This window comes from Polypterus senegalus, chromosome 1, assembly GCF_016835505.1.
Source record: "Polypterus senegalus isolate Bchr_013 chromosome 1, ASM1683550v1, whole genome shotgun sequence".
NCBI classification, from domain to species: Eukaryota; Metazoa; Chordata; class Cladistia; order Polypteriformes; family Polypteridae; genus Polypterus; species Polypterus senegalus.
Genome location: NC_053154.1, coordinates 258,423,131 through 258,442,177, shown reverse-complemented (window position 1 = coordinate 258,442,177; position 19,047 = coordinate 258,423,131). Strand labels below are relative to the sequence as shown.

The following is a 19,047-nucleotide window of genomic DNA, read 5'->3' as shown; positions in this document are numbered from 1 at the left end:
CAATGAGGTTGTTGCTTTGGGTGTGAATTTCAGGTTGATAGGACACAAGTTAATTAAGCATTCAAAAATTCAATTTGTCTAAAAAATGAGAGGCAGCATGCGGGTCCCAATTAATTAAGCGGATAGAACGTGTTGTCTCTGTAGCATCATGATCATCTTCCTTTGCTGTCAGGGGTGCTTTGTAAAGTCCACATTTCAGGCACTGCAATGTGGCACTCTGTGAGGTCTGCAGACCTGGGACTGGCCAGATCACTGTAGGTAGGTACTCCTTTTGTTGGTCTGGTTGCTCTGATGGCTGTCATACCCAGAAAGTAGCTATTGCTGTGGTGGATTGGCTCCTTCCGATGGTGTCCAATATCCCTTCTTTAAATCTTACTATGAGACTCAGATTAAGGCACTCTCTGGGGTGACTTATCTGATGCCTCAGTGTATGCTATGTCTGCGGTCAGTGATGTCTCAGTTAAGGAAGACATTTTATTTACAACTTTGCTTGGCGGTTGATGGGTACCTGCAAGATGACACTTCTCTGATCATGGATGACTTCAGTGTGACCACTAGCACTGACAGGACTGGCTATGAGGATTGTGTTGGTCCCCATGGCTCTGGCAGCCATGCTGAAAGTGGCTCCATGTTCCTTGACTTTACAAAAGGTCAGGAGCTGCGGCTTGCTGGATCCTGGGTCCAATGTCCTGACCCGCATCGTTGGACTTGGAACTCCAGTATTGGTGCGGTGAAGAAGATTGATCACATCCTCATGGGCAGATGCTGGAGGCTCCTACAGAACTACATGGTCTACAGAAGTGCCCAGTTTGAGAATTCTGACCACAGACTTGTTTGCACACAGTTTGTGTGGGGGACTTGAAAACTTGGGTGAGACTACTGATCCTAATGTGATCTGGGAGATCTGCCATGATACAAGACCCTGAAGGTTGCTGAGGGTTGTGTTTGTGTTGCCGGTGTTCCCAGAAGAAGCTATTGCGTCTAATAGGGGGCCCTGGATATCACAGAGATGAGTCACAATTCATAGTTTGATGGCCACTCTGGTCTGTACCGGGAACTGAGAAGAATGGCTATAAGGGGTCTGAGGGCAGATAAGAAGGTATTTATTAGAGGAATCTGTGAGCATGTGACAACCATCTATGGCCTAGAAACGCACTTGAAGCATTATACACATCTGTATCTGTTCCTCAGAGAGTCCCAGTCAGGGCGGGTGATGGAACCAGTCCCTACAGATGATGCTGCAGCTATGACCAACTGGGAGAGCTACTTTGAAGCTGATCCTACAACTAGGACATTGGACATCACTGGGTTCACGATTCTTGAGGCTGATCCTCCAGTTAGCTGTGAACCACCCAATCTCACTGAGACTGCACAGGTAGTGAACTATCTGAGGGTAGGGAAGGCTGCAGGGATCTGAGGTATCCCGGTTGAACTTCTCTAGGCCTGTGGTAAAGCTGTCCTCCTGACATCGCAGGCAATCTTTGCTTCCATTTGGGGGACAGGCCTCATCCCAACTGACTTGAAATTGGGACTTGTCTTCCCTATCTGGAAAGGGAAGGGTGATTGCCTGGATTGCAGCAACTACAGGGGGATAACACTGCTCTTGGTGCTTGGTAGGGTCATCCTCAATAGAATCCGTGATCACTTGCTCACTTATCAGTGACTGGAGCTGTCTGGTTTTACACCAAAGAGGTCTGCCATCGATCAAATCCTGGCTTTGCTGCTCTTTTTGGAAAGAGTTTGACTCAGTTGATGGAGCTACCCTGTGGGACATCCTGCAACTTTGCGGATTCACCCCAAAGTTGCTGTATATCATGACTGGCCTGTACATTGATACTGACAGTGCTTTGCAGAGAGGAGGCAGAACCTCTTCATTTTTTTCAGTTGATTCTGGGGTTCGTCTGGGGTGTGTTTTTACTCCTACTTTGTTCAATGTTTGCATGGACTGGGTGTTGGGCAGGGTCGTAGGGTCCAGCTGCTGAGGGGCATCTGTTGGTGAAAAAAGATTCAATGTTCTTGACTTTGCCAGCAATGCTGTGATCTTTGTGTAGTCAACGAAGGCTCTGATCAGGGCTCTCTCAGTGTCTGAGCTTGTGAGTGTCCAAGATAAAAAGCAAGATCTAGGCCTTTAATGACCTCTTGGACACAGCTATCAGCAGTGTGTCTGTCTATAAAGAGAATGTCGACCTTGTCGAGAACTTTACTTGCCTCAGCAGTGAGATTCAAGTCTGGTGACTTCCTATGAAGTCAGTAGATGGATTGAGAGAGCATTGGGGGTCATGAGTTCACTGGAAAAGGATGTGTGGCACTCCCAATATCTGTGCAAAAGAACAAAGGTCCAAGTCTTTAGAGGCCTGGTCCTTCCTGTTTTGCTATATGGTTGCGAGACATGGACGCTATCCAGTGACCTGAGGCAGAGACTGAACTCCTTCAGTACTGTGTTTCTTCAGAGAATCATTGGGTACCAGTGATTTGACTTTGTGTCTAACGAGCAGTTGTTCATGGAGTCCCGAATGAGGCACATTACCTGCATTGTGAGGGAACATCAGTTATTGCACTACTGCCGTGTGGCGCGATTCCCTGAGGGTGATCTGGCTCACAGGATCACAGGATCCTAGGCCAGGCCAAGAGAATGCCCATGTAACACCTGGCTGTGGCAGATAGACATTCATTTCCAGAGGGTGGGACTGGACCATGTGTCTGTCTGGGGGATTGCCAACCGGGATCCCAAACTGTTCCATCATGTGGTGGGTGCAGCAATGTGCTATACCAGGCATGCTCCCCAGCCTGACTGACATGACCTGACCTGACTGAAGTAGTGCCATGTACTGGTTAGTGGTGCTTCCTGGGTTTTGAATCCTGGCCTGTTAACTGCCTATATGGGGGTAGAATGTTCTTCCCACTTCAGATTTTCCTTTGGTTACTCTGCTGTTCTTCACACATCCTAAAAACAAGTAGATTGAGTTAAATGGATACTGTAAATTGGCCCAATGATGTGTGACAGTTTGGATGGATGGATTAAAGTGTCATGTGATGGACTGGCACCATTTCAGGGTTGGTGTCCTTACTTAGAAAGAAGTATTTTTTGTTTCTAATTTGTTTATAAAGATTTGATACTGTTACCTTTCAAATTGTAAGGGATGCTTTTTGTCTGGCCATAAGAATATGTCTCCTGCAAGACACCAGACAAAAGTTTTCATACATCCTAAAACTGTCAGAGGAACATTTTGTAGTAATTGGAGAGACCTGGAATTCCTTCATGTCAAGTGCAAATCTGGTCCAAATAATAATATTACCAACCCATAAAACCCAAGTGGAAAAGAAGCTAAGAATAAGTAGATTTTTATTTTTTATATCGGTTGTTTTACATTTCTGATTTTTAATGACACTGCTAAAAATAGTGTTAAAATTATAATTAGTATTTGTAATGATGACAAAGTTAACATATACTAATAGACTGTAAATACAGGTATTTGGAAAAGTAACAATTAGTTCTGTCAGTCATTTAAATATAGTAAATTACATAAACAGTCATTTAAATATAGTAAATTACATAAAGGTAGAGGCAGTTTTCTCTGATTTATCTGAGCACAGTATTAATTTTGCCTTGCGTCTGGAAAGTTCTTCGTTTAAAGAAAATTTCAAAAGTAATTTGCTATGTATCATATAATTCTTTTGCCCTTTTTCAAAGTATTTACCTTGAACTAATAATTTTGTAAATCATCATTCATTACTACAGCTGTTTATTTTAATTTACCAAAACTAAACAAAAAAAAAATCAGTGCCCTGTTCTGTACATGTTAGAAGCCATTGTGCACTGATGGTGTAGGTGGATATAAAACTGTTTGTTTCGGCCTAGTCTTGGGCGTTTTTAAATACTACTGCAAATACAGCCTTATATTTTTAAACCTACACAAATAAAAACTATAATAAAAATAACCTGAATGTGAAGAATCATTTATCAGATAACAAGTAACTATCTTTTCCTCCTTATACCATAGTGTAAATTATTTGGTTAAAAACACAAGATACACTATTAGTAACACAGCCGTCTGTGACCTCTTCCAGTCATACTGCATGAGATGGATTATTTGTATTGTAATAACTTTTGGAAAAACCTACTTCCCCAGCTACTAATGAAAATGTGCAAGTATTACTTTTGCAGTTGGTCAACAGAGTGGGACACTCATGTGATCCTTGTTCAATACTGTCTGAATAATAGAAAACGTGCCAGTTTTAGACTATTTCAAGCTCCATCAAGGCAGCTGTTTCGTTTTGAAGGACATTCTGCATGCATCAGTAGAAATAACACTGAAACACATGGTGGAAAATGAGGATGGAAGCATTCCAACTTTTTTTTTCTTCTTCATTAACAGTTTACATTTACAATAAACATTATTAATAATGCTGACTTGCATTAATGGAGCATAAAATGACAAACAATACATAGTAACAGAATTTGCAAACCATCTGTATAAGTGTTTGATGTATTTAAAGTGAGTCTATAAAGATCAAACTAAACAAATCTGGAATTGAATGTAAGCTGTTAAAACATTAAAATTCCTTGTGGGGAATAGCAGAAGTTACAGTCCAAAAGTAATGTGATCTTCATTTCTATAGTTTGTAGCTAGAGAACCATGCCTTTAAGATGATAGTGCATTGTTCTCTTCTTTCAGGGTTAATTCATCTAAGATGTATTAATTTTGCTAACATTCGAACAAAAAGGTTGTTAAGATGAAAGAAAAAAATCACTTTGCTGTCCTAATATAAGCTAGAGTATTTTCCTAGAGGGGGCTGGGCGGTCTCATGGCCTGGAACCCCTGCAGATTTTATTTTTTCTCCAGCCATCTGGAGTTTTTTTTTTCGTTTTTTCTGCCCTCCACCTTCTGTCCTTACTTTTATTCAATGTTAATTAGTGTTATCTTATTTTAATTCTTACTTTCTTTTTTTCTCTTCATTATGTAAAGCACGTTAAGCTACATTATTTGTATAATGTACTATATAAATAAATGCTGTTGTTGTTCAGTTTCTTTGCTACACCTTACCTGATGAAGGGGCCTTAACTGCATCAAAAGCTTACATTTGTAACCTATTTAGTTAGCCAATAAAAGGTGTCATTTCACCCTGCTTTCTCCTTTAAGATGATTGGTTTCACAATGATGTGGATCTTTGGTGTACTGTTCTGAACAGGAAGTGGGAGCACGTGACAAATGTTCTTTTAAGGGAACTGTTCACCTTTATTGATAAAAAGTTCAAAGTGTCAAAAGAACATATTCGGAGTATATAAATTCAATTCCACATTGTGTATTGTGTTCTGCATTTGCTGATATGTTGACATCTTTTTCCATATCTTCCTGTCTTCTGCATCTTGCTCCGTTACACCCATCACCTACATGTCCTCTCTCACCACATCCATAAACCTCCTCTTAGGCATTCCTTTTTACCTCTTACCTGACAGCACTATCCTTAACATCCTTCTCCCATTATACCCAGCATCTCTCCTCTGCACATGTCCAGACAAATGCAATTTCGCCTCTCTGACTTTGTCTCCCAACCGTCCAACCTGAGCTGACCCTCTGATGTACTTGTTCCTAATCCTGTCCATTCTTGTCACACCCAATGCAAAGCTTAACATCTTTAACTGTGCCACCTCCATCTCTGTTTCCTGTTTTTTGTTCAGTGCCACCGTCTCCAACCCATATAATATAGCTGGTCTCACTATTAAGTATTTATTCTTTTCACCCACATAATTTGAATCCATTATAAGCAAGTCTCACAGCTTCTAAGTTTTGCCACCTGTGGTTTATCAGTCTTCAAGATACGTACATAATACCTTGCCAAGTGCTTGTCTAAGAATATAGCCAGATATGTTCAGTACTGTTCATTTATTTAACTCATTTTTAAATTATTTGTTTAGGTGAAGTAGCATCAACAATATTCAATGTGAAGTACACTTTATGCAGATGTCATTGTATTTTACATTTTATTAAGACTATTAGCTGTGCTGTCTTAGATGGTTTAAAATCTAATTAATCAATGTAGGCCTAAGGGTTAATATTTGCAGTGCACCATCTATTCACATGTTTTGTGAAATTCATGTCATAATAGAAATGCATTGCATTTGTCATTTCAACAGATGGCCTATCACTAACATTTGTAGTAATATGCATTACTACAAATATTTGTGGTGTACCATGTGCTGGAATGGCAGATGCAATGCATAGGTTTGTTATGCCATTTGGTATGGGATTCTTAAAAGCAGTGTTGATGTTTATGATGTGCCATGTGTTGGAATGAAAAATGAAATGCATTTTATAACTACAACTTTTTGTGATGCACTATCTGTTGGAATAAAAGAGACATACCAACCAAACGGGTACTTTTTATTAAGCTGGATATTTTTACTATAATGATATCCCTGATCAGCGTAAGACCTCCCCCACCTCCCCTGTTTATCCTTGCTTAGACAGCAATAGTGGGACTCAAACTCAGGGCCTTCAGATTATAGAACAGCCTTTTTTTTCCACCCGCAACAAAGGAAAACTGCCTTTGTATAGTGGCAGAGAAGCCTGCCCTGTAAAACTGTTAAGGAAGGATGAACAGCTGAGAGAAGGGTGTCACCCTAAGCATAGACAAATGTTTTATATAGAGATGTAGGGAAAACGCTGTCTCATTTATTTTAATTTTTGAGAGAAGAACTGCAATCATCTAAGCTTAATATTCTCTGCACAATGCAAGTATTTCTGCCTCTGCTCTTTTGCAGTGATAACTCACTGCTGTACAAATAGAATAGAAGCAGAACAGGTATCTTGAATTGCCTTAAAACCATATCACATTATGTGTCTTTTTCAGTGGTTTTCAGTCATAGACTTCATTTACATAATCTTAGTGAGCTAAAAGCAGTCAGTGTTGCACACTTAGGGTGACCTCTAATCACGTAATGGTACATGCCCAGAGATTCCAACTAGTCCACAACTCACCCTGACAAAATAAAACAGGTTTGATTTTGTCATCAGCTGTAAATACAGACAGAGATTGCAGCTGAACTTACCATACCTGTTAACTCTTTGTAGAGCACAGGCTGCATCAGGCAGCATTCTAATGGTTGTCACAGAAAGTGGCAAGCACAACTGTGCTGGACAGTCCAGTACACAGTCAATAAGTGTGACATGTGCAGTGATTTTTCGTTCATGTAAACTGACCTGGTCCAGCAATTAGATCAGTAAATGCAGTCATCAAATCTAACATACCCCATGACTAGGAGTTGTGTAACATGACATCTGCTTTAGAAAACAATTAAATCAAGTCAAGTCTTTTTTCTTGCATACATTTTAAACTATCAACACTTACACAGTAGGCAGTAAGGTTGCAGAGAAATCAGACAAGTCAAAATTATGATCCAGTTGTTCAATTGTAAAAGTTGATGCATTCCAATAGCAACATTAACATTACCTAAAAAAGGCCAGCCTAAAAACCTTAGTCTACTATTTGTAGTGAGAGGAGATTTTACATTTTTGAGAAATGTATCCAGTTTGTCTTTCCAGTTTCGTAATAATTTAGAAATAAGTTGAATCCACAAACTCCCAAACCTTAGAAGGACAAAAACTTTGATATACCACAGTTGGTGAAATTTTAGTGGAAATATGTAGTTTTGATTGAATGTAGTGTAGTGGATGGGACATTGGGCTATCAGTTAAAGGATGGCTTAGTTCCTGCCTTCATTTCATTGTATTTTGCTGAAAAAGTCACCTAACCAGCCTGTGTGTACTAAAATTATATACAGTGTGGCAGATGGTCGGGGCCCTTACCCAACCGGGAACGCCTCAATAGTGGAAGGACCTGGGGAAAGGGAGAATTGAGGATGTAGTCTCCTCAGGAACGCTAGAGGGCAGCCCCCCTGGCTTGCAGCGGGGCCACAGGTTTAAAGCATGGAAGCTCAGCCCTGCTGGGGCCTGTGGCCACCCCCAGGGGGCACCTGGATGTTTGCTGAGCCCTGTTTGGCAGCACTTTCGCCACACCCGGAAGTGTTACAGGAAAGAGGTTGTTGGTCACCTGGAGTGCTACCGGATGTCCTATAAAAGGAGCCAGCCACCATTACTCAAGGAGCCAGAGTCAGGATGAGGAAGATGGAGCTTGTTGGGAGAGGAGTGGAGGCAGAGAAAGAAAGAGAGAGACGAAGAGAAGAAAAGGACTGTGTATTGCACTGTTTGGTGCTTTCTACTGTGATATTCTTTGTGGAGCAAGGAAAAAGTGCTCCAAATGTGCAAATAAAGTGTGTTGTGTGCTGTATTTGCCTGTCTGTGTCGGGGTTGGGGCAGCAGGTTTACCCCAGTATTCCACAACAGTAAGGTATAGCTTATATCTGTGAACATTGCATTTTTAATACCTGCCAGCTTTTATAGATTCTTGAAGTTAGAAAATTTATGAATACACATTTAGCACATATTTGCTCTGGATTATGCTAAAATACAATGATTACATCTACTTTTATTTTAATCTGACCAAAAAAAGCCTTAGTTTGTTCTTGTGTTTTTCTTGTTTTGAGTGTTGGTGCTCCTTAATATATAAAAGAATGGCAATACAGATCAGTGGTCCTAATTTAATGTAATCGAGATAAGTAGGAGCTCCCAACATTATTGTCTGATATGCAGTCATTTACACTAATATAATAAGATCAGAGCATGCTTAATATATTTTCAATAGTTTATTGTCTTTTCTCCTCACCTTTTATGTGATTTTGTTTAATGATTAAAATGTTAAGCAAGCAAAAATTATTCTGCTTGAAGCACCAGATCTTATGTTAATGCCTGGTTAAAAGGGTAATGATTAAAAAAAGTCTTTTATGTAACCGTCTATTTAACGTGTCGACTTAGTCCAGTGTAAAATAACCAGAGCTAGTACTGGCAGCAAGAGAAATAAGACAAAACAAACCCAATAGGAACACTAGTCTATTACAGAATATACACATTCAGAATTAAATACACTCTATGTGAAAATGTATAGGAACTATTTCATCAAAGAGAAATGAGAATGAGAACAGGGATGAAGCCAGCATAAATAAGTAGAATATCTGTATGTTATGCCACCTTGGAATAAAGGTAGGGGCTTAATAGCTAGCAGTGCTGTTTTATAGTAGTGAATAGTTACATAGTCAAATACAGCTTTGTTTAAAACTGAATTTTTACTATCTCCAGATGTGTATCTTTGTAGCCTTATGTCTCAAATGAGGCTTACCTTTAGTCTGACCTCTTGATTATGCACAAAATGGCTTGATAGTGTTGCTGGGCATCCACTGTATTTTGCTGAAGTACATATCCATGCCAGTTTAATCAAAAAATGTTTACAATATTGTAAAAAGGAATAGCATAATCATGTCAAGAAGACTCGGGGTATCACAGCATAACTCTGTTTAACTCATGTTGTTGAGTCTAAGCAAAAACCATAAAGGACACATAACAGGACAATGCGGTTTTGACGTGCACTGATCCATTAAATAACTGATTTCTTAGATCAGTGGAAATTTATGTTGTGTGGCTGGTGAGGTGAAGTCAGAATTAGGACTCGCATTAATTTTCCTCATCTGGATCTTTCTCATCAGTTCTGAGGACAGAACAGGAAAATGGGTCATTTATTTCATACACAAATCCTTCCCTCATGCACCCTTCAAATCAGTCCCAAAAAGAGGCACTGAAATCCCAAGCATTTTTACAAAGCATTTTTAACAAAGCTCAGTTATAGATGCATAACATATTATAATTAAATTTAGTCTATCACTTGGTGCCCAGTACAGTTTTGGTTCCTGTTTTGCACCCTGTGCTTTTGGGATAGTTACTGCTGCTACCTCACAACTCCAGTACAGTTTGAATTCCAGCCACTTCTGAATGTATTTAAAATATTCTGTTTGTACTCTTCTGTGTTTTTCTCAGGGATCTCCAATTTTCCTCCCACTTCTCAAACACGTACAGATTAGTTTGATTGGTAACTCTTAAATAGATGTGGTGTGGCCTGTAATAGACTGCCACATCAACCAACCCCAGGAGTTTACCTCCTAATGGGATTTGAGGGCTCAAAGTTTCTCGTTTTCACAAAACTCAGTTAAAATGCAGATCGTTACTATAGGCATGTGGATTGTCATTTCATGCTATTTCATGGTTGCTAATCACAAATATGGTATCATTTTTGATATTTAATTCTTTATCAGTAGTCTGAGCCCTCTAACTGCCACTCCCAGAAGGTTAAAAATGGGAAATTTCAAACAACCATGTGAGGTATTGTTTTAGACTCATTCAAGGTAAGTGATTATGAATATGATGTTACTTTTGATGCTTTACTAGGGATTTAGCCCTCTGTCGACCTCAATCAGAGGGAGTGAAATGAAATGTTTCTATTACAGTGGAGAATATTTAGACTTTTACATTTTTTAATTGAAGCAAACATTTTATTTTTCAAATATTTGATGCAACCATTCTTGTTTATTATGTATGTCTACATCATGAAGTAAATCATTACATTTCTTTTGAACAGACTTTTTCAGTACTTTAGCAAGGATGCCATTGAAACCTTTCTTTGTTACTGTTATAACTTAAAGAGCACAAATATATACATTCTTAATCTCTCTATTATAATAAAAAAATCTTGGGAGATGAGACGTGATCTTTTGAAGAGAGACACTTTCACGTCCCGCAAGACAAGACTTTGTGCCAAGAGATTTAACCATGCCGGGGCTGGAAATAAAAGACAAAGAGTAGATGACAAAGTAGAATGTCGTAAAGAATTGAAAAACGGCGCTATACACATGCAGAGCATTTTAGAGATAATAGAAGTACGAAAATTCGAAAGTATCAAAAAAATGATAGTAAAGATTGCATTGGCGCAAAGAAACAGAAATTATTACTCAGTGAAATAATGGAACAGTGAAAAGAGATTGAATATATTGTTCGGATTTAAACTTTAAGTCGGAGACTTCCAGATCGTCTAATTCATGTTGCCATCAGGGAAAAGTAGTGTTTCTTCCCAATGAAGAGGCGTATCTGTGAGAATTTAAAGTTTTGTTGTTTGGTGAAAGTTAAATCCATATACACTGTCACGCTTGGGTTACAGAGTTTTACAGATACACAGGAGATTTTAGAGACAGCGGCAGCAGCAGCAAGCCAGCAGCTGATTGAGCAAAGAGGAGTTAAAAAAAAATATATATATGTTTGTTACCCATTGTATCACAGTTTAAGAGGGGTTTCGGTTTAGCGACTGCATCTCCTTGGGGGTGCGTTCAGCCCCCCTCTTCACAATATGGGGTTGGGGGTTGGCAAGCGAAACCCCTCTAGTTTTATATTAAAATATAAAAATTGTAATTTCTTTTTTTGGATTGACATTTATTCATATTCATGGGTTTAAAAAAGATCATTATACTGAAATGGGGACTATACTTGAAAAGGTGAGAAACTTCTATCTATTTTTGTGTTCATTTTCTGACTGGTTTAATTCAATTTAGGATAGCAAGAGACTGACCCTATTCCAGCAGCAATCCAGTAGACAGGTATTGTATTGCTTTAACTGTACATGAATACACTGATAAGACCTTAGTAGCTTGTTTGTAACAGGTAAGCACATTTCTACAACAAAAAAAAAAAAATCAAGTGAAGAAAAAAATTGATTTCAAAACCCAAAAAAGATCCAGTCAACGACCTTCTGAGTCTCTTACGCACTTAGGGGTTTTTGGTATTATTGTACCTAAATTACATACCCAAAAATGAGTGGCTGCTATTCTGCTTATGTAATAAAGGAGCTGCAAATGGCTGAAGAGTATTGATTATAACACTCCTAATTTTTCAAAAGAAATTATTTATATGATTAAAAACCTTTGTTTACACCAATTTCAATTAAATAGAACGCAAAGGAAGTTGCCACTTTAAGGATTTTTTTCCAGAAAACTGGATTTTTACAGTACATAACCAAGACATTTTATGATGCACATCCTTTTGTTACTCAATCTGTCAGCTATCATTATAACAAATGTAAATGTCATATCCCATAGTATTGCAAAGTCTTATTTTTTGTAATAAGGAAACATTTAGTTTCTTACACCTAAGCAGTCTCTCAAAACAAGTATTGCAGTTTTTTTTTCAGTTTTATTTTATTTTTTTAGAAATATATATAAACACATACAATATGTATCTCTCTTAAACAACAAGTAAACAATACGTATCACGCTTAAACAGAATATAAACAACTTGTAACTATGTACAGTACATTTAATTGTGTACTCATTGAAACCTTTACTTTTAAAATTAGTTTTAGTTCCAGTCCTTGAAACTATTTTTATTTACACTAGACACAGAAAAACATTACCTTATGCACAATAGATTGGAGTTTTTGTGCTGCAACTCATACATCATCTCTTGTCTTCTGTGGCAGTTGGCCATTTTTGTTGTTGCTGTTTTCTTGCATTTAATGCTTGGAATATACTACATCCTTATATATTCATACCAGCTCTTTCCACTTCTGAGTTATGGAGGTTGAGATAATGGCCTTCCTGCCAGCCCTGGGTGCAGGGCAGAAAATGGCCCTGGACAAGGCCCCAGAGTTAGTCACACACCACATATACACCTAAACCAGTGTTTCTCAGCCATCTTTGGGGCACAGGTGGTCACCACTGGGTCACAAGCACATGAGACCTATTCACGGTACAATCCGCCCCACACCACTGAAGAGGTTGACAAAGCGGTGTGAGATTTTTTTTTTTTTTTTTATCCTGTTTCTAATCGCACTTGCTTCAAAAGGTCGGTCTTTGATTTTATTTTCCATTTGTAATCATGCTCATTTCTGTATGTGGGGCTGGGAGTGAAGCGGCACTATCACTACCTTTGGCAGGGGTGGAGTGTGAGGAGAATTATACCAGATTTTTTTTTTCTCCTGTTCTTGCAGTGTGATATTGAGACATTTGATCGAAGAGAGGGTCCTTGTATGAACCTTTGAGAGCCGCAGGTACAATGTATCAGTACTCACCAGTACGCAAAAAAGGTTGCTGGTACTCTTAAGTTGAAATTGAAAGAAAACTGCTGGGGAAACTAACACAGGGTGAACATGCAGCAAACAGCATCCCTCTGGGTGTGGTTAATGAACTCATGACACTTGAACTGAAAAACGGCACGCTTTAACGCATTAGAGTTACACTATAAGCAGTACTTACAAATCAGGCATAGCATCGGATCCTTCAGAAAATGCGTCATACTCAGTAGAGTAAAACTGTGATCCGAAACTGAAATCATTTATATTCCATATCACTAGTATTCTCTAACTCTTCTAGGACTTCCTCAACCGTATGATTTTTTTTTTTTTCCTTTTAAAGAAAAAATTTCCCTAGCTCATACTTAATATCATATTGCACCTCAACCAAACAATTCCCATGCACTCTCACAGAAGTGTGTGCAGTTGCAAGACATATTTATTTCTTGCTTTTACGCACATCTGTGACATGTAGTATGAAGCACCAATCATAGACATCAATACATCACTGCAGTACTCTGAACCTCGGCTATCCAATGGTAATGAGGCTGACACTGTATGAGGCTTAATGCATGTTGGATCTTTGATAAAAGCAGAGTCACTCAGCCTTGATGTGCTACTCGCCACTGCATGTACTGTACATGAGCCAACCAAATGTTTATTAATGAGACCACATGGAAGCTTATGATTTATTTGATATAAGACACCCATTGATATTTAAAAATACCATTATTACTTTTGATTGACTTGTGAGTTTACACAAACAACTTTGAAATACAGCGGGGACACCTAATGCATAAGTGGCTATATAAATTTTGCTTCATACAGTAGCTTGAAGTTAGGTTTTGATTTTTGTAAAATGATTTAAAACTTTCTAGAAAAGGTATAGTCATGAATGTAGTGTATTAGGCAGGTAAGTAGTATGAGAATAGAAGTGAAAAACTGAAATAAAGAAGGTTCCTACTATCGACACATCTGCCACCTGGCACAACTTCAGAGTAACCAGATAAATGTTATAATTTTAAACAGCAAAATCAGCTGTTTGCTTAACCAGATATTCAAATAAATGCCTGAGTAAAACTGATTATCTTAATTAACAAGGAATGTTTGACTATGATTCTGTATGTTGTTATAGTACATTATGTAAAGACCAATGTATGTTTTTGGTCCCTGATAAGCATTTGTATTTTAACAGTATGAGTGAAGGGGACACCAGGAATCTGACTAAAACTTAAACAAATATGTAGTGGATTAAAGTCCGTAACACTAGCACAGATTGAGTGGTTCAAGCTAGAAGGGCATGGCCCCACCACGATTATAAAAGCTCTGTATCCTGAATATGTCCATCTTAATGGTAACATTATAACAAAAATGTTTTTAACTTTCAGACACCTTAAAATGGCAAGTATTTGGGTGGAGAAAATGTACTTACATGTCAAAGAATAGCCATTTGAAATTGGAATTTAGACAAAAGAGAGAACTGTCTTTCTGTCAAAAAGATTTTAAAAGTGATAAAGACGCCTCAGTTAGAAATGAGGAAATATATGCATTTGATTCTTTTGTGTACATTGTGCTTGTTTTTGGAATAGTTTAGTACAGCATTTATATTTGATGCATCCAAATTACTGCCACCAGAAAAAAATGTCATTAGTGGTAGATTCTGAAAAACTTGTTTAAGTGACAAGCATTTACATTTTTTTCTTCATGGAAAAAAGATAACAAAAATAGTGTTTGACATTTGTAAACTTGAAAAGAGATCTTTTCTTGTCTGCTGACTATAATCAGGTAGCATATATGGTTACATTATCCTGGGAAAGGCTTCTGTATTTTTTGATGTAACAAAAGTGTTAAACGAATAACTTAGTAACACTATAAAAATATATATTAGAAGAAGAAAAGAACACAACAGTCATCATTGAACTGAAATTTGAAATACCACTGCTCACATAACAATGAAGAAATTATGACAATAGGAACACAAAACAGGGAAACAGTGAAAGCGACTGGGAGCATAAACAGTCATTCTTAAGTACAGTATCTTGTGTGACCGCCTCTGTAGTCGCCACTACTTGACACTTATGGGGCAGAAAGCCCAAATGCCTCTATTTCTGCAGATGTGTGATGATATCTAGTCCCTGTAGAAGTGCATGATAAGGTTGTTGGCCTATTGGCAGGCAGCGGGTCATATCTCTCAACGCTGCAATGCATCCCAAAGGTGCTCTGTAGGGTTATGGTCAGAAGAGAAAGAAAGCCAAGGCAACACCTTCACAGCAACATTTATTCCTTGGGACTTTGTTACCACAGTAGCTGTGCCTACCCTGGCCTTATCCTGCTGTAGAATCATACATCTTAGAAGGTGTGAGGTGTTAGAAGGTGTGAGTATAGGGCCTCTGACAGTTCACTCTGTTCTAAGGCCAGCAGTTCTGAGCCCGTCCATCACTATCCTGACGGTGATGTGGGCATTGTGTTTTATGACATTTTCAGCAGCAGTACTGATTGAAGATTTGAAAGTTCATCACAGCTGGACCAGTCTGATATTCCAGTCCTTCCTTGGTGTGATTTTTGGACTATGATCTATATTGCCAGTCTGCAGAAATCTTGATTGCAGTAGGGACACAATGTAGTGGCTTAATCCATAGTGTGTGGCAATGCTGGCGTGTATACCTGCCGCCTGCCACTGGCCCTCTGCCTTGTTTCTGTTGACATTTGACATCATATAGAAGGAACAGAAAATTGTGTGCCCATTGTCTTGGTGTGACCTTGGTTGTGAATGAATGGTAACTTGATCATCAGGCATCATTCCACCTTGACATCATTGAATGAAAGTGCACTTAACTCCTTTATATGTGTTTGGCAAGTTGCAGTACTTCACTGCACAAACTGTATTGCTGATCATACTGCTAAATCAAGTGGCCATCTTTTTGTGTAGGTACATGCAAATGGTTTTCTCATTCCAGGAAATGGTGCGTTTCTTTTTCCATCTGTATATGTAATATATGTAATGTGAAATGCATGTTATTTGTACTAAAAACTGTTTTTTCAAGTTATAGAAAAAATACTGTAAAGGAGTAAGTATTGTTAAGTGTTATTTTTTCTTGTATGTTTTTAATATCTATATAATCATCTACAAGAAGAAAAGTTTAGTAAGTCAGACATTGATCAGAATAAAGAATTTGGTGACTACACCAAACATCGCGACAGATATACTCCAACTTTCTCAACCTTTTCATGTTGTTGCTGATTAAGCTCTTTGTTAATAGCATAGATAATGGATGCAGCATGTATGTGGAGTGTAGTATGTAAATGCATCGCAACCCTGGTTGACTTTATATGAATATCTTACTTTTTTTCCTTTTCACACTTTTAATGTTTTCTTTGATAAGTAATGGGTATCATATTTTTATTCTTAATCATAGACCTGTATATTGAATTGAATATGGAATTACTTTTACAGTTTTGTTACTGCTGAGATGGGCATGTCTGTAATTGCTTTGTACATTTTAATATGTTTGTTGTATTTACTACAAACATGGAGGAAAATCTGTGTTGGTAGACTACTTATTTTTTGGGCTTCATGAAAGTTTTATTTGCATAGGACAGTATTTCCCAACTTTTTTTCTTGGGTGGTACACTTTTTGTATCCAAAAACATCCCAAGGCTCACTACTGTTCTACTAACATGTTCTTCTATCTGATACACATGCTCAACTGTCCAAAGGATCGGACTACTGGAGAAAAAAAAAGCTCTGAGATTAGCATTTGCTGATACAACACTTAGTGAGCACTTTGCTGGCATCTTCTAGCTGCTTTGTCCCGTTGCTTGCCCCTCTCTGCCTCAAGTCAACTTGTATACCCACTGTCTTATAAGGATCATTGGCGACCACACTCCCAGGAGATGGACTCTTGTAGCCTGTAGACCTGTTTGAAGTGCTCTAACATAGCGTTTGCTGAGTGGCTTCTCCGGGTAATCCTGTCCTCCACAGACGGGTCTCATCCCCCTGTAGAGCTTGTCTCTCTCAGGTTCAGACCCAGGAGCGCTACACTATTATTTCCACGGCACACCCAGGTAGCTCTCACGGCAAACTCGTTGGAAAAATGCGGCTGGTAAGGCATTACTTAATGTGGTGTTCACAAAGTGGCCATCATTTCTCGGAATTGTTTATCTGTGAAGACAAATGGAATGTTTAGTGTGTATATAATAACATTGAAATATTTTTACCTTCATAGATCAACAAGTGTCCCGTATGGAGAAACTGGCAAGTTTAGTAGAAGAACTGGAAGCTGATGAATGGAGATATAAACCTATTGAACAGCTTTTAGGATTTACTTCATCATAAGCCACACTTTTAAATGTTAAGTTTATTTTTTTAATTTGTTTTTATACTTGAATGTGTATCTTTTGATTTTATTTTGGTCAAATGTCTGCCATTGAGAGATGGGATGTTGTGTTTTCTTTAGGTTTATAACTGTGCTAACTAGAGCTTTTAATAAACATTGTCAGGGTTTGTGTTTGCATTTACGGCCCTCAGTGATTTCAAATACAATAACCTGATCTTTGATACAGGAACAGAATAAATAGCACATCATACAAGAAGAGAAAACAAAGTCTAGGTTTATTGAAACATAAAGAATATATTTGCATTGGCAATTAACTGTTCATCAGTGTATTTACTTACTCAAAAGGTGCTTTTGGGTGTCACACTTAATTTTTTTTGACCTTTAAATGTAAAAACTCAAAAAGGTTTTCAGTGCATATGTAAAGAGAATTTTTTGATTAATAAGAAAAAGACTCAAATGCAAATTCCTTACCATTTAATCTAAATAAGGGTAAGTTGCATTAAATATAAATTGGAGTGTCTGTTCTCCACTTGAATGGATTACTAGTTCAGGGAATAGGTGGATAACAGATTTCCTAACAAACGAACTTAAAAGCAAAAATCTGACAATGAAAGGAAACGGTTTTTGCTATAAGTAATAGATTAATGTGATGATAATAATACTAATGTACTGTAATATCATTAAGTAAGAAAATTTTAATAACCGTGTTCCATTATGACAGAATCCCTGACAATTTATATATTTAAATGTTTATAAAGCACATATTAGGATTGGTTTCAGCACCTTTTGAGTCATTTGGCCAAAACTGTGATGTCAATATGTTGAAATGGATGAGTCACTTATACAGGTTGATCCTATATACCATTAAATATTTTGTGGACATTTTCAAATGCTTTAATAAAAGGATATTGATAAGTGGAAAAAAAATGCAAATTAACATAACTGTGTGACGGATTTGTAATTCATTCATTATTTTATTCTTCTTGTTAACAGCAGAGTCAACCAGATGACAACACATTTAACTAATGTACATTTGTATTTAATTTATATTGTGGAGATTAAGATCTTTTTCCCATTTTATAATCTAATGGTACAATAAAATATCATTATATGTTGGCATTAGTTTTCTGTCATTGAATTGTAGCCCAGTGGGATGTAAAATGTGTGTAGCCAGAGAGCAAAGAGTGCAGTTAGCAGCAAAAAGTACAACAGGATATATGCAAATGTTTGTTGATTCTGTAAGATTAGAAGATGAAAGAAATGTGTGAAATTAATGTACAGAACATACAGTACCATAGTGTCATATGAGTAATGCTTTGATGTTGTTCTTGAGAATAAATGATTTGTGGCCTCATTGTTTTATATAGATTACCAGTGGGCTCCAGTTGCACATAAGGGTACAGCTGGGCTGTTGTGTCAGCTACATTGTAAGAGATGTGTACCTTTGCATGCTTTGAGCAGCTTTTTAGTTTGCCATATCTCCAAGAGGACTTAATGTACTCTTGTGTTTCCTGTGGTGCTTTCCTTACATATATTGTGAAGCATCAGTTTCAGTTTACAGAATAATAAAAAAAAATTGGTCCGATTTGAAAAATCAATACCAAGAACATCTGATTCTTGCCATGGGATGTTCAGCACTTTTATATTATTTCAAAAACGTAGATGGAATAGAAATTGTTCATTTAAATACTTTACCAAATCAATGGAT

At 37.7% G+C, this 19,047-nt stretch overlaps 1 protein-coding gene across 1 annotated transcript in view; it reads left to right on the top strand.

Annotated features, from left to right (window-relative positions):
- anapc16 (anaphase promoting complex subunit 16) overlaps window positions 1–18,456 on the top strand; it is a 32,880-nt gene extending 14,424 nt beyond the window's left edge. Inside the window, exon 4 of the mRNA XM_039772677.1 lies at window positions 17,229–18,456. Coding sequence (XP_039628611.1) covers window positions 17,229–17,338 — 110 coding nt within the window. The 3' untranslated portion in view covers window positions 17,339–18,456. The remainder of the gene's footprint in view (window positions 1–17,228) is intronic.
- Window positions 18,457–19,047: the final 591 nt, after the last annotated feature.